Source organism: Oryza sativa, chromosome 2 (assembly GCF_034140825.1).
Source record: "Oryza sativa Japonica Group chromosome 2, ASM3414082v1".
In the NCBI taxonomy this organism is placed as follows: Eukaryota; Viridiplantae; Streptophyta; class Magnoliopsida; order Poales; family Poaceae; genus Oryza; species Oryza sativa.
Genome location: NC_089036.1, coordinates 30,553,178 through 30,575,892, shown reverse-complemented (window position 1 = coordinate 30,575,892; position 22,715 = coordinate 30,553,178). Strand labels below are relative to the sequence as shown.

General features: G+C 38.0%; 2 protein-coding genes and 1 pseudogene across 4 annotated transcripts; 1 reads left to right on the top strand and 2 right to left on the bottom strand.

The window, feature by feature from the left end:
* Nucleotides 1-9,185: 9,185 nt before the first annotated feature.
* Nucleotides 9,186-12,244, bottom strand: LOC4330573 (chromatin structure-remodeling complex protein BSH). 2 transcript variants are annotated; one of them, XM_015767674.3, is made up of 11 exons: nt 12,053-12,244; nt 11,868-11,956; nt 11,676-11,770; nt 11,501-11,572; nt 11,370-11,417; nt 11,165-11,248; nt 10,542-10,580; nt 10,325-10,410; nt 10,144-10,206; nt 9,836-9,931; nt 9,186-9,718 (listed from the first exon to the last, which is right to left on the bottom strand). In XM_015767674.3, the coding sequence occupies exons 1-11, from the start codon at nt 12,103-12,105 to the stop codon at nt 9,709-9,711; spliced, it is 735 nt and encodes a 244-aa protein (XP_015623160.1). In that variant the 5' UTR covers nt 12,106-12,244; the 3' UTR covers nt 9,186-9,708. The 2 variants fall into 2 exon arrangements, with proteins under 2 accessions (XP_015623160.1, XP_015623161.1); XM_015767675.2 differs by lacking the exon at nt 9,186-9,718 and having other exon boundaries at nt 9,832-9,931.
* Nucleotides 12,245-12,364: 120 nt separating this feature from the next.
* LOC4330572 (uncharacterized) lies at nt 12,365-16,574 on the top strand (annotated as a pseudogene).
* A 1,392-nt stretch (nt 16,575-17,966) lies between these two features.
* LOC4330571 (auxin-responsive protein IAA8-like) lies at nt 17,967-19,781 on the bottom strand. Of its 2 annotated transcripts, none has more exons than NM_001416867.1 (4): nt 19,323-19,781; nt 18,744-18,937; nt 18,521-18,638; nt 17,967-18,323 (listed from the first exon to the last, which is right to left on the bottom strand). In NM_001416867.1, the coding sequence occupies exons 1-4, from the start codon at nt 19,556-19,558 to the stop codon at nt 18,254-18,256; spliced, it is 618 nt and encodes a 205-aa protein (NP_001403796.1). In that variant the 5' UTR covers nt 19,559-19,781; the 3' UTR covers nt 17,967-18,253. The 2 variants fall into 2 exon arrangements, with proteins under 2 accessions (NP_001403796.1, XP_015624218.1); XM_015768732.3 differs by having other exon boundaries at nt 18,018-18,323; nt 18,516-18,638.
* Nucleotides 19,782-22,715: the final 2,934 nt, after the last annotated feature.

The following is a 22,715-nucleotide window of genomic DNA, read 5'->3' as shown; positions in this document are numbered from 1 at the left end:
ATCAACCTAGCATGCAAACTCAAACAAAAGAATCAGTAGGAACTAAACACTTGTAGCCCCCAACAAGAAAAATTTCAGAGTAGAGTTTCTAGAGATAAATACAAAAGTAACTTGCAGTCAAGTTGCCATGTAACTGAACTAGAAAGGAATAATTTGATATAGGATGATTTTGAATGGACATTTTTTGCAATGATTTGAACCATATTTTGCAGGAATAAAATCAGATGGGCAAAACAAGAAGGATATGAACTTGCAAAACCTAGAAAATATAAAAAGAAGAACAAAAATGGCACAATCAAGTATGCAATGAACTAAAGTTACAGTATAGCAGTACCAAAGTTACAAATGTAACTAAGGCACAAATCGACTGTAACTGCACTGTAATTATTGAAGGATTGCATTGTAAGTGGTGTAATTGGAGAAAAGGACTAGAAAATAACATGGCTACATCAATACTTATAATTTTCTGTACGATGTTGCCAGGCATACATGCTTTCTAATGTTTTTCCAACATATTTTGCAGGGCTAGTATCTGATAGTGAAAGTTTGAAGAATGCCAATTTGCAGAACAATGAAACTATGAAGAAAGAGCAATCAGGTACAACTGTAACTCAGGGTAAGTGGTGTTGAATTTTAGTGTAACTTTTGCATGCACAACTTACAAAAAAAGAGTCACTAGGGTTCCCAAACTACAAGTGTCCTAGTTTTCACACAAATCAGTAATAAACCCAAGGTCAATCAGTTACAAAATCTAACTACCAACAGTCACTTACAGTGAGAGATAACAGAAATTACAACTGTAACTGAGGTATAATTTCACTGTAACTGGACTGTAAGTGGTGATGAGTTGTACTGTAAGTATGTTTTAAGTTAGAATCACTGTATTTTCAGATTACATGAAACCCAAAAATATTTAAGTTAGGTAGTCAGATTACCTAGAACATATAAAACTAACATGCTACTCTAAAATATTTCTATTACATGCACCAACAAATACTTGATTTAAATTAAATTACATGTAGGGGCTGATAGAACAAAGTCTCAAGTAACAGGAAATAGAACTGAAGAATTAAGAAGAAAGAAGACAGTTGAAGGTTAGAAAATCATGCTTGCCTATTATTGTGCATCATATCTGATCTTCATAGAAAATTTCATCTAGCAAAAATTTATGTATGTGAAAAATTAGTCATGAAGCATGACAAAAAATTACAGTGATAATTTACCAAAAAAATTACAACTGTATATTCAGTTACAGTGAGAAACAAAAGAAATTACAAATGTAATTGCAGTGCATATGGACTGTAACTGGACTGTGACTGGAATCAAATCAGATTTAGAATATAGCATGTAGATGCAGTCCGGTCTAGTACTAGCAGTCAATAGTAATCAAAAACTACATTTGTATAATTAATCTTTATTCAGTAGTACTAGGTTTGTACAAAAAAAACTTGGCTGCACTTAAAATATTCATTCTAAAAACAGAAACAAAGATCTTAAGCAAATATGAGGCATTCCTAGCTAGAACTAACATCTTCTTTTAAAAAGAAATAGAGGAGCATCTGAACATGCAGCATGCAAACACATTATCACCCAGATAACACAAATTTATATAAGGCAAAAATTAGAGGTGAAGCATGATAAAAAAAATAATCTAACTACCTATATTCAGTTACAGTGAGAAATAACAGAAGTTACAACTATAATTATGGTGCATATGGACTGTAACTGGAATATAAGTCAAATACATTAAGCAAAAAACATCATATGAAGAATTAGAGGCTATGGATAATGCATTAGTATGCCTCAAAAATTAGAGGTGAATTTTTGCAGTACTTACACTGATTTTGACTAATGATGCTTTCTTTTTCAATTCCAGGATCTCATTACCTGCAGGATTTTGAAAAATGCAAAAAGTCAGGGACAATTGGATCAGAGATGTGCGAAAATAAAGCACAACTACTTTATGATCAATACACATTTCTTAATGAAAATGAAAGACTAGTAAGTACAATCATGCTTTACAAAAATGAAGAATATATTTATTTCTTTGACGAATAAATGTAATTAAATAAAACAGGTTTAGGGAGGACAAATGAGCTACACTAACCTCATGCAACAGATAATTCAAAGTCCACGTGTCAGCTTGCAAGCAAATGAAGTAAGCATATTCAGTAAAAAAACATTTGTCCCTGCAAACAGAAAAATGAACAGATTACTAACCACTTTCAAAATTGCAGGAACGAGTAGAGAGATATACAAATCTGCTACAGACACCAGTAGCATTTACCGTGAGCAAATACTTTTCAACAATAGAGGCTAAACAAATTTGAAAAATTTATATTGAAAGGCAATGCTAACAGTTTTTATTTTTACACTATAGAATTCCATGATTTTGGCAACAAGCAGGTTTTCTCCTCAAGAGTCACATCAACATGATAGATTGTATGAAGAACAGATATCGACAGAACACTGGAGCTATGAAGAATTTGATAGGTTATACAACAACAGCAACATGGTGACATGGACTGAGGTGATATTTTCAAACTAATTTAGAATATCATGATATCATAATATACTAGTATTATATAATTGCTAAGTATTATAAATACTAAATTATGCAGGGTGGACCAGAAAAAAGTATTGAGGAGTTGTATGAATAAAAAAATAGACACTTCAAAAGAAGAAGTGTCTACAGAAAAATAGATACCTTTCTTTTCTACAGAAAAATAGAAAATTATAAGTATTGATGTAGCCATGTTATTTTCTAGTCCTTTTCTCCAATTACACCATTTACAATGCAATACTTCAATAATTACAGTGCAGTTACAGTCGATTTGTGCCTTAGTTACATTTGTAACTTTGGTATTGCTATACTGTAACTTTAGTTCATTGCATACTTGATTGTGCCATTTTTGTTCTTCTTTTTATATTTTCTAGGTTTTGCAAGTTCATATCCTTCTTGTTTTGCCCATATGATTTTATTCCTGCAAAATATGGTTCAAATCATTGCAAAAAATGTCCATTCAAAATCATCCTATATCAAATTATTCCTTTCTAGTTCAGTTACATGGCAACTTGACTGCAAGTTACTTTTGTATTTATCTCTAGAAACTCTACTCTGAAATTTTTCTTGTTGGGGGCTACAAGTGTTTAGTTCCTACTGATTCTTTTGTTTGAGTTTGCATGCTAGGTTGATTTTTGAAGGGGTTACTAAAATGTGATATGTAAAGTATAAACTTAATCTTGTCAAATTCAGAGTGCTACTAGTGTGGTTGGATACATCCCCTGGAGATTGAACTAGTGGATACTGTACCTGATTGCTCTTTCTTCATAGTTTCCTTGTTCTGCCAATTGGTATTCTTCAAACTTTCACTTTCAGATACTAGTCTTGCAAAATGTGTTGGAAAAATATTAGAAAGCATGTATACCTGGCAGCATCATACAGAAAATTATAAGTGTAGATGTAGGCCCTTTTTTTTTCTAGTTCTTGTCTCCACTTACACCACTTACAGTGCAATCATTCACTAATTACAGTGCAGTTACAGTCGATTTGTGCCTTAGTTACATTTGTAACTTTAGTACTGCTATACTGTAACATTGCATACTTGATTGTGCCATTTTTGTTCTTCTTTTTATATTTTCTAGGTTTTGCAAGTTCATATCCTTCTTGGTTTGCCCATCTGATTTTATTCCTGCAAAATATGGTTCAAATCATTGCAAAAAATGTCCATTCAAAATCATCCTTTTAGTTCAGTTACATGGCAACTTGACTGCAAGTTACTTTTGTATTTATCTCTATAAACTCTACTCTGAAATTTTTCTTGTTGGGGGCTACAAGTGTTTAGTTCCTGCTGATTCTTTTGTTTGAGTTTGCATGCTTGGTTGATTTTTGAAGGGGTTACTAAAATGTGATATGTAAAGTATAAACTTAATCTTGTCAAATTCAGAGTGCTACTAGTGTGGTTGGATACATCCCCTGGAGATTGAACTAGTGGATACTGTACCTGATTGCTCTTTCTTCATAGCTTCCTTGTTCTGCCAATTGGTATTCTTCAAACTTTCACTTTCAGATACTAGTCCTGCAAAATGTGTTGGAAAAATATTAGAAAGCATGTATACCTGGCAGCATCATACAGAAAATTATAAGTGTAGATGTAGGCCCTTTTTTTTCTAGTTGTTGTCTCCACTTACACCACTTACAGTGCAATCATTCACTAATTACAGTGCAGTTACAGTCGATTTGTGCCTTAGTTACATTTGTAACTTTAGTACTTCTATACTGTAACTTTAGTTCATTGCATACCTGATTGTGCCATTTTTGTTCTTCTTTTTATATTTTCTAGGTTTTGCAAGTTCATATCCTTCTTGGTTTGCCCATCTGATTTTATTCCTGCAAAATATGGTTCAAATCATTGCAAAAAATGTCCATTCAAAATCATCCTTTTAGTTCAGTTACATGGCAACTTGACTGCAAGTTACTTTTGTATTTATCTCTATAAACTCTACTCTGAAATTTTTCTTGTTGGGGGCTACAAGTGTTTAGTTCCTACTGATTCTTTTGTTTGAGTTTTTATGCTAGGTTGATTTTTGAAGGGGTTACTAAAATGTGATATGTAAAGTATAAACTTAATCTTGTCAAATTCAGAGTGCTACTAGTGTGGTTGGATACATCCCCTGGAGATTGAACTAGTGGATACTGTACCTGATTGCTCTTTCTTCATAGTTTCCTTGTTCTGCCAATTGGTATTCTTCAAACTTTCACGTTCAGATACTAGTCCTGCAAAATGTGTTGGAAAAACATTAGAAAGCATGTAAGCCTGGTAGCATCATACAAAAAATTATAAGTGTAGATGTAGGCCCTTTTTTTTCTAGTTGTTGTCTCCACTTACACCACTTACAGTGCAATCATTCACTAATTACAATGCAGTTACAGTCGATTTGTGCCTTAGTTACATTTGTAACTTTGGTACTGCTATACTGTAACTTTAGTTCATTGCATACCTGATTGTGCCATTTTTGTTCTTCTTTTTATATTTTCCAGGTACTGTGCTATCAGTTCAAAAACATGAGGCTGAATGTTCAAGTGTTCCAGGTACTGTGCTATCAGTTCAAAAACATGAGGTTGATTATTGGAGCTATGACATTTAGCATATATGGTTTTTCTAAATTCATAAGTATGTGTCTTGTGTGTTTGTACAGCATATATGCTTTTGTATGATTGATTTGTTGCCCAAACTTACATACTCACTACTGCATTATCTAAAGAAATTCGCTGTTCTATTGTGTTTTCTCCAAGATTTTGAGATCTGAGTTGTTCTTGTTGATTTTGAAGGTTAATTATGGCAGAAATCAGTACCAAAAAGCTATAGAGGGAGTTGAGGTAGGTATATATTTACCTGGTAGATTGGTTTTGGTTGAATTCAACCTGTTGATCTCCATCTTCTCGGTGATAATCTGCTTGTTTTTCTTTTTCTCTTTCTCGTCGCTGTCCATGGCGTGCTTGATTTGGTTGGGATCGATCTGGGGATGCGTTGACCTGTGCATGATCTGTCTTTTTTTTTTTGGTGAGCTTTCTTGGATGCCAAGTCCATCGTAATGGGTTGGACTGTACTTGGACTGCTAAAAGTTGCTTTTTCTGCCAAAAGTGATTTCTTCATATTGGGCTGACAACTTTTAGTTTTGGGCTTTGTTCTTATTTTTTCTATTTTGATTGGGTTTTTTATTTTTATTTTGGGCTAGTTTTTTATATATGTGTTGTTTTGTTGTTTTGGATTCTGGCCCAGTGAGAAAAGTTCATTTTTCCTGCATGTTTTTTTGTCCCTTAGATGGTGATCCAAGGGTGGCCAAAATCTGGGTGATTTTGACCCAAAAATCTGTCGACAAATAGGTAGCTAGTCCCTCTCTCGGAAATCATGGGAGCCTGCAGCTAAAGATCGAAGGGATGCAACTGGAAGGTCATGAAGCATGATGTCATTTCGCTTATGTGTAACCATCGTCACTGATTTGCGCCACCAGTCAAGTAGTCAACACCACTCTTTAGGCCATCTGCAACACGAGCCAAGCCTGCCTTTCCCTTAACCGTCTCTTGACCTGGTGGTGATAAGAGTAAATCTAATAATATAATCTACCAATATCTTCGATTTCTTTTTCAAATCACCTACAATCAACTCAAGAGATAACTGATACAATAGATAGGCTCTTCTAACTTAATTTAATCTATGTGAGGTTCCACATTTGTATCTTTTTAAGTTGGCAGCTGCACTGCATCTATCTTGAAGCCCTTCCAGAGCCAGCTGTAGATTAGGGCAAGTATAATAAGGGCTAATCAGCCTTCTATTAGCCCATACATGTCATCACAATCTGAGCTGGATGAGATACAAAGGAAGAGAGAGAATGAAGCGGGCGCTCATGCAATCGGCGGCCCGGCCGAGCAACAAGATGCATAAAGCAAACATGGAGCCTGTATACCAGCCGATACTGTCCATAGACCACACGTTTTGTGGGCCTTTTGCATCCCGTGTGCGATCTTTCTCGTCCCTATAAAAAAATGCTAGGGTTTAGCGGTAAATCCCCCACTGTGGGGGAAAAAAATCACATATTACATATCAAATCAGATCCTCAAAGCACAAAATCCTCTTGTTCTTACTCCAAATACCTTCTCCCAATACCAATCAGCCAACACAATCTTGTTATACCATGGGTCGATCGAAACAGGAAGTTGCCCGGCCCGCCGCCTCAAGCTTTGCCAGCATCCTACGCGTCTGGCATGTGGTTGGCTACTCCGCCGATGCAGGCCTCCTTTGCCCTTGGTGGCTGCCAAGGTACGGCGGTTGCATTTGATTGTACTGACATGGCTAAGTTAATAGCTCACTTTATACTTCCTTTCCTTTTCTATTTCTTCCACATTTGATTGTACTGGTATAGCTAGGCTAATAGCTACTTCCTCCGTCCCACAAAACATGACGCTTTAAGGTTTCAAAAGCAAATTAGCTGGAAGGAAAAATAACCAAGTTGCCCTCACTTAATAATAATCAGATGTCATTTCATTGAGTGCAGGGCATTCAGTAGGAATACTTATATATCTCTGCACACTGAAGCTATGACCACAAAAATACACGTGGCAAAGCAATCATGAGCACATTCAAAAATTCAAAACAGATGGCCATTAAATTGCTCAAACGACATGTTTTATGGGACATTGGTAGAACCTTTAAACGTCCGGTTTTATGGGACGGAGGTAGTAGCTAACAAACGTGATCTATTATACCTGCTCCATTATAGTAATTTTCATCTCTACAATGGTAAAGGCTAGCTAAACTATCTTTATATTCAACGAAAGTAAAAAAAAATGCCAATGACATTATAAAAGTACTACCTTCATTTTAAAATATAACAACTTATGTTATAAGCTTAGTAGCTATATTTGAGATGGAGGTTAGTATGTAGGAAAACTGATTCGGTCTAATTGGTAGGGTCAAGTTGAGTCCTCACCAGGAAAGGAGAATTTTAGAAGAAATTTTGCAGGAACAAAACTTAGTTCTGGTATAAGGTTTTTTGGATGCTGTACTAATATTGTCATCATTTATCATACTTTTTTGCCACATTTTACCTTAGTTGTGGTCAATAAAAAAATAAGTCACACTTTAGCTAGAAAAAAAGATGTGCCACACTTTTTTGAGTTGATGACATGTGGGACCATGAGAAATAAGAGAATCTTGCCACAAGTGTAATCATAAACCAAACAATGAGTTGATTTGATCAAACTTGTCTAAAATATGAGATATGGTAATTTTTGACAAGTTAGGGAGTGAACCCTCCTTCGTTCTAACTGGATGTAGAAGAACGAGAGTTTCCTTTCCCCCATGATATATTCTAAGGGATGGATACATACATCCACTACTAAAACAGAAAAGTTTAGACTGTGTTTTTCATTTTATAAAACATATCACCAGAGTGATCCGGCTTTTTTTAGAAAGCCCAACAAAGTTTAGGCTGTGTTTAATTGTGCTTTGGGCGTTAATCTCTAAAGTTTGTTTTGAATTTAATCTTAGAATTAATTTTAGTGGTTCTATTCTTCACTTTTATCGTCTAGCTCCATTTTGGTGATAGGCTGATAGCCAACAACATAGGTGAATATCTACTTAAAATTTTTCGTAAAAATCAAACTTTAAAATTGCCCTGAATCAATATATAATCCAAAACTACAACTAACCCAGCAGGCCAGCACAACCTTGCAGATGACAACATTGTTCATGCCGTTATGGGCTAATGTGCCTTTTGCCTTTCTTGGCAATGACTAGTCTTTTGGACCCAGTGTGCCACATCAATGTGTCCTAGAGGAAGTTTAATAGTATAGCTAACTATTAGCTACAAATCCTCTATAACTATGTGTCGAGATTTATAGCTAAAAATTATTATATTTTGGGACGGAGGTAGTAATTTGATAGCTCATTCATACAATAGTTACCTATAAATATATACTAAATAATTAATATATGGTCTCATATCTTATACACACATAATATTTTGAAGTCCATACACATAATATTTTAAAGTCCATGCTATAGCTGACTACAAATCTGTAGCCCGCTTTTCTTCTCTCTTTTCTTTTTATCTTCTTCACATGTGTATATAGTTTATTTGTAGTATGTTATTGTACTAGCTCCTAGAGGTGGTGTGCAGCTGATGTCTGAGCTGGCATTGTTATCTATTATGGTCTGGGCCCCGGGTGGGCCTTCTTTGTTGATAGTGGATTTGATCAGTTGGCTGTCACTCCATCTGGCAACGTTTTCTGAGTGGAAATACTAGTCTAACCTTGAAAGCGGTGATGCGTTGTCTCAAATATTTGTTGGATTTTTCTCTTTTATAAAATGTTGTACAATATTAGTAGATTCATTGACCATCGTTACAAGCGCTTTCAATTACACAGATTCAACCCCTTATATATATTTTTGGATAATCAACTCCTTTTTTATAGAATTGTTATTATATTATAATAATATATAATAAATTGATCACTTTGTTTGGATTAAAAAAAAGGATGAAGAAAAGATGACGGGCCAGGAGTAGGCTCTCCAAATTCCAACCAATCTGACTACAATATCCGATTTGCAATTTTTTAGACGAAATATATCTGATTTACGGATTATCTGAATATCCCCACACGCCATAAACAGGGTATTCCGTAGCCCAGGTCTATGAATTCTATATCCACATTTGGATGGGAATCATACAAATACATATTCTGATCCAATTGATTGACATAGGAGTATCAACAATCAATCCATACTTAATCCATGAGAGATGCGAAAAGTCCAAGGCTTAATTAGTAGGCCTAAACTCTGACGACCTAAAAAACACTTCTTCCAAAACATAAACACATCACAAGCCCAAAACATGGTCGACACAATAGCAAACTGAAGGGCAAGCTCCATACAGGTAGGTCACATTCCATGGCTTCCATGCAGTTTTTTTATGAGTACAACACATTACACATCTACAGAACAGAGCTAACCTAGCCAGGTACCTAATGCTCCTAATGCTCGCCCTCCCTTCCAAACACAAACATTGAAATGGCTTCTTTCCTGAGGTCTGCAGTCACAACCAGAAAGCTTTGCAAACAGCATTGGTGTAACATGGGTTGGAGGCTCTCATCCTTCTTTTCAACACGTCAGGATCATCAAATGCGGTACAGTTTACAGCTTCAGCTCATGCATTCCTGGCCACAATTGTTTTCGGTTGCAGCTCCAAGTCAAGAGGGAAGCCCACAAATAATGGCTCAGTCACATCTAGAACAATAAATGGAGTTCACTGATTATATGTGATCATTCCTCACCTGGAGTTAATCTCCTCTGTTGCATCAGTTACTCCAACTTCCTCATTAGTTATGACATCTACAACAGGCTCATACAAGTACCATTCCTTCCTTTTCCTGTTACAGAGGAAATACAAGAGCAACTTAAGTTAAGACCAAATAGTAGTAATCATGATAAATGATACTCCACAATTAAACAATGGATAAAGCTGCGAAAATTCTTTGCCTTCGTCGCTTATTGATGGGGAACAATGGATCTGATCCCTCATACAGGCGAACATATAAGCATTAATTAACATATCAAAAGCTTCTGTAACAGCAGAGCTTACCGAACGACACTCCCTTTGCTGCCAAAATACTTGAATAGATCTAGTGAATTGTTCATGGCTTTACTGCAAAAACATGGTCACAGAAATTTGAAATATACCAAAAAGGATAGAGTGTAGCTTGAATATTCATTTGTCGCACAGTTCCATTGAAACTTAAATAACACTAGACACTTGCACAGACCTATTTGAAGCAAATTCTGGTGCTCGCCTCCCCTTCTTTGAAACTCTAGCTGCTTCCCTCATAGCAGAAACACTTTGACTAGCAATCTGCAAAGACAAATATTACTGTTTTTTTCGTATCAACAACGATCTTACCGAATAAGAGGGTAACCATAAACGTGTAAAGCAATTACAGCCAATTTTTTGCAAACTCAAATAGCAAGGGCAGTATAGCTAACCTCATAAAGCTGCTCGCGGATGGAGACAGCTATTGCAGGCTGCACATCAATCACAATACTTTGTCAATCCAAAACAAAGTTGCAGAAATAATAAAATTATGTGTTTACAGGAAAACATCACCAGCAAGAAACTATGCAAAGAATCACAAGCACTCAAAGCTTTGCCACTTCAAAATCCAATGGAATATAATGGCACTACAAGATTTTACCATACTTACAAAAGTCGAATAGTAGAGTTGGGTCCAATAGCAGCAATAATTGAAAGAGCTCTTTTGTCATTAGTTGCAAGTAGGTTTAAACAAGAGTTTCAAGTTAATAGCACATAAAACTATAGGTTGATGGCATATACACCGAGCCAAAATTACCACTAAAAGACAAGTGTGCAACATAACCCCAATGATTCAAAATGAAGAGGACAGGCCAACATGAGGTTTTTCTTTCACATACATGCTCGGTAGGACACGGTCATTCCCTCATTCAAACTCAGTTACAAATTAGTTTTTTTAAAAAAAAATTATCCAAGTGACAAGGAACCAACCTTCTCAGACATGATACTTCAAATGAATAAACTGTGTCAAAAAGGAAAACATAATTCATCAGGAATTCAGAATTTCAAAGCATACCCCAACTTCAGGATCTGTAATGTTCAAATCGTCACATAGCGTCCTTGCAAATTCCTCAGGATCACTATCCAGGTTGCCTATATCCTGCAATTCAAAAATTGGCGTGAAGACAGAAAGTTAAGTAAACAACATATTCGAACAACTCGATAATGGAAAATCTTCCAAATAAACACAAGAATCCTGAAATGTACAGATGCACACTTACCCACAAGAACTGATCTCTGATTACAGTATTGTTTATCCGGAGGTCAATCTGCACATTCATCACCACTCCAATTCATATGGTTGAAACAAAAGGTACAAAAGACAATCTGCGGTTAGCAAGAGAAGGCAAACCTTGAGGGGCACAATCTTCTCCCTGATCTGCATCTCCTCTCCCTCGTAGGAACGGAACTCGGTCAGTTGCCCCTGTTAGAAACACACAAAGAACACATATGAATACAATCTTGCAAGATTTGCAGGACACCCTGTATGAAACATTCATCTTAGGATGGAATCCAAAGGGGGGCACCTGGATGGAGTGGAGCATCTGGGGGACGAAGTTGGCCGGCAGCTTGAGGTCCTTGGCCGTCCTCTTCGCGAAGCTTATGATCTCCGAGTCGGGGTCTGCACCAGCGCAACAGAGGAAGAGGAAGATTTGGATCGGAGCAGACGAGGCAGCAAGCAACCAACCCAGAGGAGGAGGAGGAGGAGGAGGCGATACCGCATGGGTTCCAGGTGAAGGCGTCCCTGTAGCGCTGGCCGTCCACCTCGACGTCGACGCGTATCGGCACCAGGTTATCCCTCGTCGGCCTGCGGCGCGGCCGCGCAGGCGGCGGAGGTCAGGAGGTGGAGATGCAGAAGCAACGCTGCCGAGAGAGGGGCAGGGGAGAGGGGGAGACGACGTACATGCGGAACTTGACAGACGAAGGCCTGGCGGCGCCGAGGCTCACCGTCTTCATCTCCCTCGCCGGGCGGCGGCCGGTTCGTCGTCGGTCAGGGCGGGCGGCGTCGCCGGCGACGTGGCTGCTCGGATTCCTTTTTTTTTTCTTTTCTTCTTTTTTTTTTCTGAGATGAGGGCTTCCTAAAGCGTGAAGGGCTGAGGCCCATTCACTGGAGGCCCCAAAATAAAAAGCCCATCATGGCCCAAAATCCGAGACCTAAGCCCATTAGAGCCCAAATGACATCCATCATCACGGCGCGAACTCCGGCGTTCCGGCCGCCACCGCCGCCCGCGTGTAGCAGCAGCGGCAGCTCGTTGCCCTAGCTAGCTAGTGCCCGCGCCACGCGACTCCTCGCCGGCTAATTTTCTCCTTCTCCTCCTTGGTAACACGGGAAGGCGAGGGGAAGATGGGGAGCAAATCGAGCAAGGACACGGACGACGATCACGAGCCCAAGCAGCAGGAAAAGAAGCTTCCGGAACACCTTGAGGTCCAGCGCACGCGTGTTGTCTGCAAGGCCGACGCCCCCGTTAATGTATCTCTCATTCCAACTCTTTCTATCTTTGTTTGTTAAATTCGATCCTTCAGAGATCATGTGTTCAGAAATTCTGATAAGTTGTTCTTGTGAAGGAGCCTAAGCATTAGTATTTTTTTTCTACTACCGTACTGCACCTAATGGGTTAATTTTAAGATTATTAGATAGAATGGGTATTATTTCATGATTTTTTTTAATACTCTGTTTGAAAGGAAACATTCTGTTTATTGCAATTTCAGTGTGTGTACAATAGGCCTAATCTATTGTTTTATATGTTTAAAGACTGAAGGTTTTCAATACGCTGGTGCTTATTCTGCTATGGGAATTGATAATAGCGTGTCAGCGGAGAAATTTTGCAAAAACTTCAAAGTTGAGATAAGTCGACTTACGGAAGATGATATGGAGTTTGATATGATTGGTATTGATGCATCAATAGCTAATGCTTTTCGGAGAATCCTTATAGCAGAGGTTTGCGCATGTTATCATCTGTGCCATCTTAGAAGCTATTTGCTGTATTCTAAATTTGTAAATGTGTCATATATTTGGGGGTTCTGTTTCAATACATGTACTTCATTGTCTCAAATTTTCAGCTTCCTACAATGGCAATCGAGAAAGTATTAATGGTTGACAACACCTCAGTTATAGCAGATGAAGTTCTATCACATAGGCTTGGCCTTATTCCACTTGATGCAGATCCTAGGCATTTTGAATATATGTCAGGTCAGTAACATAATTTATTGTAATTCATATTCATAAATTGGTTGTTATACACGAATAATAGCTGCCCTATTCCTCTGTTGTATTTTGTAGAAAATGATGTCCCAAATGAAAGAAACACTATTGTGTACAAACTCCATGTTTCATGTAAAAAGGGTTCCCCGCGGCTTACAGGTATATATTACTTCCCTGCAACCTAGACTCTTTTACAGTTTCCAACTTACTAAGTCGACCATACGGATTTTTGCCCCTCTGATGTGTATCTGCTCCAATTTACTCTTCTGAGCCATTTTTATTCATTGCTTTTCAAAACTAAATGTCATATTTTTGGCTTTTTCTCATTGTTACTAAATAAGTAAGGTAGTACCATCATGTTTACAAATTTGTCTTGAATTACATAATATGCTTCTCATTTGATGGGAAATCCCTACACATGCAAGTTGCAATCGGATAAATTAATATCAATAACCTTATTTGATCCTGTTAGTAAACCTTCAAAGAGTCCTATCTTATAAATGAAGTATCCATTTTGTTCTCTGGTTGAAACATCACACTATATGCTATGAAGCTTATAGACAACTAAATCATTTAAACTACTTTGATGCCACATCAATCAGACTTTCCACCAGTCTAATCAGTCATCTAACAAATTACTTTGGTAAAGCCAACAATGTATGCCAATGATAAATTAAGTATTTGTTATTATTTCTCTTGTTGTACTTCTATATAATTGTGAGCAGCACAAGCCTGTATTGTATTTCGTAGAATGTTGATTGATATCTTCTACCGTATCAAGTTTTCACATAGTTTTTTATGCACAGTGAAGTCTGGTGATTTAGAGTGGTTGCCAGAAGGCAGCCGACTACCTTTGGCATCTCCTGCTCAATCTAGGTACAAACAAAAGACCTACACTTCCTTCAGTCAAAGCCAGAAGGATATCTTAGAAAAGCCTCTTGGTGTGAAATTTAAAGATATAACTATTGCAAGGCTTGGGCCAGGCCAGGTAAATTTGTTACTGTGGTTATTTTCCATGATAGTATTATGACAGGAGTACCTGGTAGCTATATATTCTCTATTGTTTTAGATTTACTATTTGGACTAAGGTGCTTTATTGAGTCCACATGATAGAGAGAAGACTTCAATCCAGTCAATTCATGGAGTCTTGTTATATGTAGCTATATATGAATCCTTTTTTTGGCTTAATTACTCACCAAGCCTAAGTTCATGTGCGTGCTGATACAAACTTTTCTAAAGACACTTTCTTATGGAGACCTGCTACTTTGAAATTGTTTTACTTATATTTTGTGGGGGTGATTCTTTGCAAACTAATGTACCTTCTAATATAGATCAGCTATGTTTTAGGCTATTGTACTCGAGGTGCATGGTGTTAAGGGAATGGGGAAGTGCATGCCAAGTGGTCTCCAGTTGCTACAGCATGGTACAGAATGTTCCCCGAGGTAAATTCTTTCGTGGGAATTTCTAGTAAGAAAATCGTGAGTTGCCATGTTTTGCTTTTGCCTTCATGTATTAGTGTTCTATTATAACATAGGTTGTTTTCCGTAAAGAAATCAAAGGTGATAACGCAGAGAAGCTAGTGAAAAAGTGCCCGGTCAATGTTTTTGATATTGAAGACCTGGGAAACGGTAACTTCTGTTTCCATTAGTTGTTTACTTATTTTACTGTTGTTATACTAAGTAAGGGAGTTATTGTCAATCCTAATTGTTGTTGCACTTATTTCTTTACTATGGTATAAAAGCGGACTCATCCTCCTCCCCCACCATTGTACTTACCCCATCACGTAAGGGAAAAAAAACCTAAAAACCATCCCACCCAAGAAGCAGTGTTTTCACGAGAAAATCAACCCACTAGAAAAACCAAATAGATAAAATTGAACCCCATAAAACCATTCATCTGTATCCCTCCCAATCTGCACGAGCATAGCACTAGTTACTATAGAAGTGAGAAAAAGTGGGTGTGTTGTTTGTAACATATATATGAGTATATCTCTTGCTTTTATAGTATTCTTTTCCCAGTGCGATTGAAATGCAGGTGCTCATAGGAGGATAAGGGGATAATGGGATTTTTTTTCATAATAATAAAACACAAATCACCTTGTCTATTGTGACGATTTGCTATACGCTTATCACTTCATATTGTCATCTATTTCCTGACTTTTCTATACTTGTGGTCACTTTAATGTGTTTGATGGACACTTTATTAAGGAATTCTACTCATAATACCAGTTGTTACTGCAACATGATAAACACATTTTATTTATGTAAACATGTTTCAAATATGCACGTTAAGAGCGTATGATAAATGTAACAAGCTCTTACCTAAATGAACACCTTGTAGACCCTCAATTCCTAAAATTTTCTTAAGCAATATGATGTAGGTTTTTAGGCCTGCTCTTTCGAAATAACCCTTCAGTAGAAGTGAATATAATTGGCAGTATTCTGAGTTTTAAATCGTTCAAACAATAAAAGCAAGGAAACAAACATCATGTCCAAAGAAAATTCATAGGATTATGTGTTCTGAACTTTTTACGAAACTGCCAAAATTGAGGGTACTAAGCACTAAAAAGATCAAAAACCGTAGGTAACATAATATGGTTTTAGCCTTCAAACTCATATAATTCAAGCTATGGTCGCCGCCTTTACTTCAATATCACCCCCTATCTTTCCATACGCAGGGGAAAAGAGAGCAGTTGTTGCTAGGCCAAGAGCATGCACCCTTTGTAGGGAATGTGTTATGGGACCTAGCGGGGAACAAGTAGAACTACGGCGCGTCAGAAGTAGTGGACAAACCTAATTATTTGTTATTATACTACTCCTTTCTTGAATTTGACACCTGTACAATTTGTAGTTGCATCAGGCTAGTTGTCTTGTTCAACTCACTATAATTTTGGCTATTGTTTCCCCTGGCTAGTTACAATCGAGTCTACTGGAGGGCTACCGCCAGAGGCACTCTTCACAGAAGCCGTGAGGATCCTTGAGGAGAAGTGTGAGAGAGTGATATCTGGACTGTCATAAGTTCTAGGGATCACTGTTTGTTTCTTCACGGTTATATTCTTTTTGCGAATTTTTTTTTTCCGATGAAGAGCTGAGTTAGTAACATATAGGTACTTTTTTTGGGTGACTTGAGAGAAGTATGTTTCTGATTACACCAATTTTATCATTCTTGAGAATGTACCTAGAAGTATCATATTTTCTAGTGTAAAATTTGTTACCTCTAAGTACTAAGTAAGGTACCAAAAATTTTAATGTAAAATTTAGATACCTTAAGAAACTTTCTCAAGTATTGTAAAATTCCTCTTCTAATTACTATCTTGTCCTGAGAACCTAACTGCATTTTTTAGCGGTCCGGATTAGGGGTTTAAATACAAAAGAGCTTACCTCGCCCTGCATAAACATTGTAGACTTACATGGGTCTCCTTGTGCTGGGGCCAACGGGTCACATGAGCTGATATATAATAATTACTGATCTATTATTAATAGAAAAAAATATAAGGGCCATTTTGGCCGGAACTCCAATTTTCGTTCCAAACTCTTAAGACAATAAAATTATAGCGATTTTTGTTGCATGATGTGCTTAAAATTGTGGCAACTTTATTAATGCACGCACTCAAGTGAGTAAAACATGTTCGGTGGGAGACGAGAACTCGGTGTTGTTCTGGGAAGATTGTTGGCTGCAGGGCACTTCAATTCGGTCGCTGGCACCGGCTGTTTAGGCGGCTGTCCCAGGGCGGTTGCAGGGCAAACGCACGATGTCTAAGGCGCTGCACGATAGGAGATGGATTCGCGATATCTCTTTGGCGTTGGGGATGCAAGCGATCCTTGAATACTTCAAGCTTTGGGAGCACCTTCGATCAGTGCAGCTGTCTGATGAGCCGGACAAGCTTTCTTGGCGTTGGGAGAACTCAGGGCAGTACTCCTCCCGCTCGGCTTATCGTATTCTCTTCTTGGGGAGAACTCAATTCCAGCACAAGCCAATCTGGAAGTCTTTCGCCCCTCCTCAATGCCGCTACTTCCTCTGGCTGGTCGCTCTCAAGCGATGCTGGACGGCGGACCGCCTTCGAAGCCGAGGCCTGTCACACCCGGATCGTTGCCCCCTCTGCGATCAATGCGACGAAATGATTGATCATCTCCTGGTCGCATGCCCGAAGTCCCGGCAGCTTTGGTGGATTGCTCTTAGTGCTATCGGTCATTCCGAATGTCTACCTCTCAACGAGCAGTCTTTTCATGCCTATGACAGTCCCAAAAGGATGATTAAGGATCATCGCCGAGGGTTTGACACAATTGCGACACTGGTAGCGTGGACAATCTGGAAGGAAAGAAACAATCGGGTCTTCAACCAGAAGAGCAGACCTTGGATGGAGATAGCTAGGGCTATGATGTGAGAAGCGGACCTCCGGCGGATGGCTAGATCAGCCATACCGACCATGAAAGTCCCTTCGCTTGTTCTTGGGTCGCCGAATCATTCGGGAGATTAGGCTTATGCTTTTCTTTTCCCCTCTCCTGTACCATGTCCCTTCTTTTTATTTTTTAGGCCCACTATGTAAATACATTTATTCCTCTTAATAAAAAAAAATGTGTGTCTCGCGTATTCCCAACTAAAACATGTGCAACCGGAGAAAATTATTTTTCATACAGTAAAATTGCCAGTTCGGAATAAATTATTCTAGACTGAGAAGTAAAATGGTATTTCTATATATATGTTTCTTTTCTTTTACTAGTGTGTACAATATATTTTGTACAATATCCTCTGCTCAATATCACTATGCTTTTACTAGTAAATTTTCGCTCCCGAAAACAATCATCTCAAATCTAAATTGCTCCACCAAAATGAGCAAAGTAAGAATGAATGAAATCCAAGAACTCTGGAAGAATTAATTGACCATCCTGGTTAACCAATTATTCAACAGCTATAGCAGTACTTGTCATCCGCTCTTGCAATCCTCAATCTCTTCACGCTTGTCAGGAACAGCCTGCCTCATCCAAAAAAAAAAAAAGATTAAGGAGAATCCATAATTAGTTCAAAAGATATAATTTGAGAATTAATAAAGAAGAAAAAAAGACAAATATATCAGTGTTTCGTTGTTTTGAAAACTCATGCAATTTAATCATATAATCAGTCTAAATAAATATAAAATTAGGTGGTCAGAGCTGAGCTAGCTTGCCATACTCCCATGGCACGTCTCCAGCCATCATCCAGTCTCCCTCCTGGTCTTCGTATGTCAGAACATGATGAACCTTGTTCGTCTTCATCCCGACGACGGCGAACTGTCGATGGCAATGATGATCTTGCATATATGATCAAATGAACAGCAAATTAGCCACAGCAATTTCAGAGTTTAGTGATCAATCAATATAGACAAATCGATCAATGCCTGAATAATGTTACGTACAGGTGATGGATGCTCTGAACATGGAGGCGAGCCGTGCGACGAGACCTTTGTAGCCGTCCAGCGGCAGCAGGTCCAGCTTCCTGCCGATGGGGACGCCCTCCATGTACACCTTCACGAACAGTGACCGTCGCCGTCCATGGCCGCCGCCGCCGCCGCCTCGATCAGCTGTCACTGTCGCCGTCGTGAGGGAACTCCTAAGAAATTAAGATCAAGCTCGATCAACAGGTAGTAGCAACCAAGATAATCGCTTAAGTTATTAACATATATCACATTTTCTAATTTCTATGGTATAAAAATTGGTATCTTCACATAAAGATAATTTCTTTAACATGTTTCTTTTTTTCACGAATGCGCAAAAGAGTTACATGTCAATATATTAGAAAAGGCAAGATTTCAATTACACGATGCAACCGGTCGAATGGCCATTGCCAGGGAACAAGGGAGGAAAAAAAAACGAAAACCGAAAAGACCGAAAGCAAACTTCTTACGACTATGTATCGAATACCTTCTCAAGTATCTTAAAATTTCTCTGAAATTAAAGCAGTAGGTGTGCAGAATGATCAGAGATCGAAATCTTGCCTTGGGGTAGAAGGGTTGTTGCCGTCGATGTGGACGACGGAGGAGAGGGTGAGCCCGAGGCGAAGATCTGTGCTGATCAGACTCCGCCGCTTCGCCGCCGTCGCCGGCGGTCGGCAGCCGGAAGACGCCGTGGATTGCGCCGGCGCCGTCGTCGTCGTCGTCGGCAGTTCGCCGCTGCAACTATCCATGGAGGAAGAAGCTGGGAGAGACTCTTCAGTACTCGCCATGCACTCCATGAAATCAAGGGTGGTAGGGTCGGTCGATCGGATCCAAGAACTAGTAGTTCGCTAGAGACAGAAAACAAAAGAAAAGAAAAAGAAGATCACTAGAGAAATGAGGAGCACCCAACGATGACCCCTCTTTTTATTGTGTCAAATTTATAGAGAGAAAGAGAGAGAGAGATGGGTACGGTGTTTTAGTGGTTGCACCGCCATCAGCTATTCAGCTGGTACGTATGTTGCTCAATGTATGTTCTTCCCCCCCATTTAAAACCGAAGGGACGCCGGTTAGTACTGAACTATACTGATTGTCTCTTCCTTACCCTTACACATCACCTCAAACCCTACGTACAGGCATGTTCTAACTTCAAAGTTCTAATGGGATGATTTGATTGATTACAGATAGAGGAAAATTGTGCGTATGGATAAATTAAATGTTATAAAATCAAATAATATAAAGCTAACAAAAAGTTGAGTAAAGGTTATACAGAGTTTTTAGAGAAATTATAGTTTTGGGAATGTGATATGAATAATTTGTGTTTAGAACGTACACCTACAATCTCCTAAAACTTCACAAAGGGATTTCTCCCTTTCTCCTTCCTCTTCTCCCACTGTCCGTAAAAAGATTGGATTTTGATTCTCCTTTCGTCTCCTTCTCCCACCCTACCGCTCTAAGCGGTTAGATCTTGAATTATTAATTCATATACTTCCAACCCATCATAGATTTTTATTTAATTTTTAATTTAAAAATAAACACTACCAAAACTTATTTTCACGATTTGAATCTTTTGGTCATGCCAACCAGGCTGACATGGCAAAACAATACTACCACGCTAATCCGGCTAGCGTGGCAGCGTTATTTGGCCACGTAGGTCCGGTTGGTGTGACAGCGTTGTCTTACCACGCTACTCTAGCTGGCACGACATAATAAAACTATCACGTCCGCTACAGGTGGCATGTTCACATTTTAGAAATAAGTTTTGGAATGATACATTATTGAAGTTAAAAATTTAAAAAGTTATAAAAAATATTAAAAAAAAGATCGGTGACGTGGGAATGTAGTAGTAAAATGGAACAATTATATATTCACATGCCTTAATAAGATTTCGGCTACTCATCCTAGTTTGTGCTAATTAAGAGCATGTTCTTGTGGATGAATTTATGGTGCACCATAAATTTTTTGAATAATATTATTCAGAAAATTTAAGTAATTATTAATTCTTTTTCTATCATTTAATTCATTGTTAAATATACTTTTATATATACATATAGTTTTACATATTTCACAAAAGTTTTTAATAGGACGAATGGTCATCAACGACGTCAAATATCTAGGGATGGAGGGAGTACTATTCTAAATTTCTATAATGTTTTCTACCAACAATTACATAACCCTTCAACTATTGTGGAGTAACAGACAGAGCTCCCGTGAGTCCGTGACAGATCGAGAATAGTGTTGGCAAGCTAGCAAGTTTTCTGCACTCGAGTACAGGCAATGTGGCCACCGATGGTATCTCGTGTGTGACCGCAAGAGCTAGCTAGCAATGCATTATTATTAACTTGGCATCGCCATCAAAACGAGCATCTATCTCGTGTGATGTTTGCTCCGATCCACTGCACATGCACCCGCCAACCGACCCAACATACATTCCTTCATTCAAATTGCCTTTTCACCAACTTCTTCACATGTAGTACAAGCGCGCCAGAGTGATCACATTTTTGATTATCAAGTGCTGGATCCTGATCGATCCCAGCGGTATTATGATTTTCACCAAAATTTGATTAAACTTTAGTCAAACCTATTGTTGCAAATTTGGAGATATACTTTGTGCAGTGGCAAGGGATGTGTGGTTACAACCCTGAGATTTCGGGACGTCTCTTCATCCAAATCTCTCTTTTGTTTTAATATTGTTGCAAATTTGAACTCTCAAAAAATATTTTAAGTTTCACTTCAGGATGTGCTTTCGTTCCGTGTTGAAACCTCAAAAATTTACAGTTTTCGTTTAAAAACGGAAGCTAGCCTTCCAATCCCTTCCTGTAATCAATCTCAGTACAGGAGTTCTCACATTAACAAAAAAAAACAATATGATCACTAATTAGATGTTCCGCATTATTACGATGATTAATGGTAGTGACGTTATAATAGAGGGTCTTTATCCGATCTATATGTATATCGTCCTTGACCTACATCAATTCATGCACATTAGCTATATACAGTTGCTAGATCATTCACATGCGCACTGTTGAACAAAGTCTCCATATGCACGCGCTATACATACGTACACATATACACATGCACTATACATCAGCATCATGCCAATAAACACTTAATAAATTTACAACAGGAACGTAAGATGATAAAGTCAACTTAATTAATTATGCGAGTCTCTATTTTAATTCTTAGCCACCATGGATAGGAGTAGATAACTGCATCCGGTACCCTCTCCTAGCTCTGAATTTATAGTGAACTTTCAAGCAAACATGAAAGTATACTCCGATAACTTTATCACCATTCACATATATCCATCCTGAAAATGTACTCGTCATCAGTCTATAAATCAATCTGCTCGTTTTGCGCGGCAAGAATAGTGGAGGAATTGTTCAAGAGGATCATAACTGCATCGCCGTGACGATGTCGACGCCTCAACTGCAAGCCATTACTGTTTAGCCAGCTTCAAACTCATGTCAAACAGCTACTATTAGTACAGACACACAACACTGTCCTCCAACGCGCAATAATCTCGATTATATTCATTTGTACGCATTAAGGCATTAATTTGTAGAGATTGGATTGATGTCTATCGACAAAAATGCATTAATGTAGATAATGATGTTTCATAAAACTAATTAACTACTTATAGATACCGTTTGATTCAGCTCATTGACTGAGCTACTCCCAATTTATCATGTACAAACTTATCGATTTGTTAAAGGATACATTTTTCTTTAAACAATACTTTATATATAGATATGTTCTTTTTAAAAAGTAAAATAAATCTATTTTTTAAGTTTATAATAGTTAATTAATGCTTAATCATACGCTAATGATATATCGTATTTTCGTGCATATCGATCATCTCACGTACTCCTACTATAACTCTACGAACTAAATCAAATAGTGCCTCGAGCAATTTGCTAGCTAGGAGCGGGACAAAAATGCATTAACGTAGACAAT

Excerpts from the sequence above, each read along its gene's own strand:
- LOC4330573 (XM_015767674.3), bottom strand. The coding sequence starts at position 12,105 with ATGAAGACGGTGAGCCTCGGCGCCGCCAGGCCTTCGTCTGTCAAGTTC. Across the intron at positions 11,418-11,500 it reads AGAAGATTGTGCCCCTCAAG|ATTGACCTCCGGATAAACAA; the intron begins GTTTGCCTTCTC and ends ATGAATGTGCAG. Across the intron at positions 10,207-10,324 it reads CCAGAATTTGCTTCAAATAG|TAAAGCCATGAACAATTCAC; the intron begins GTCTGTGCAAGT and ends ATGTTTTTGCAG.
- LOC4330571 (NM_001416867.1), bottom strand. The coding sequence starts at position 19,558 with ATGGAGTGCATGGCGAGTACTGAAGAGTCTCTCCCAGCTTCTTCCTCC. Across the intron at positions 18,938-19,322 it reads AACAACCCTTCTACCCCAAG|GAGTTCCCTCACGACGGCGA; the intron begins GCAAGATTTCGA and ends TTAATTTCTTAG. Across the intron at positions 18,324-18,520 it reads GCTGGAGACGTGCCATGGGA|GCTGTTCCTGACAAGCGTGA; the intron begins GTATGGCAAGCT and ends TGGATGAGGCAG.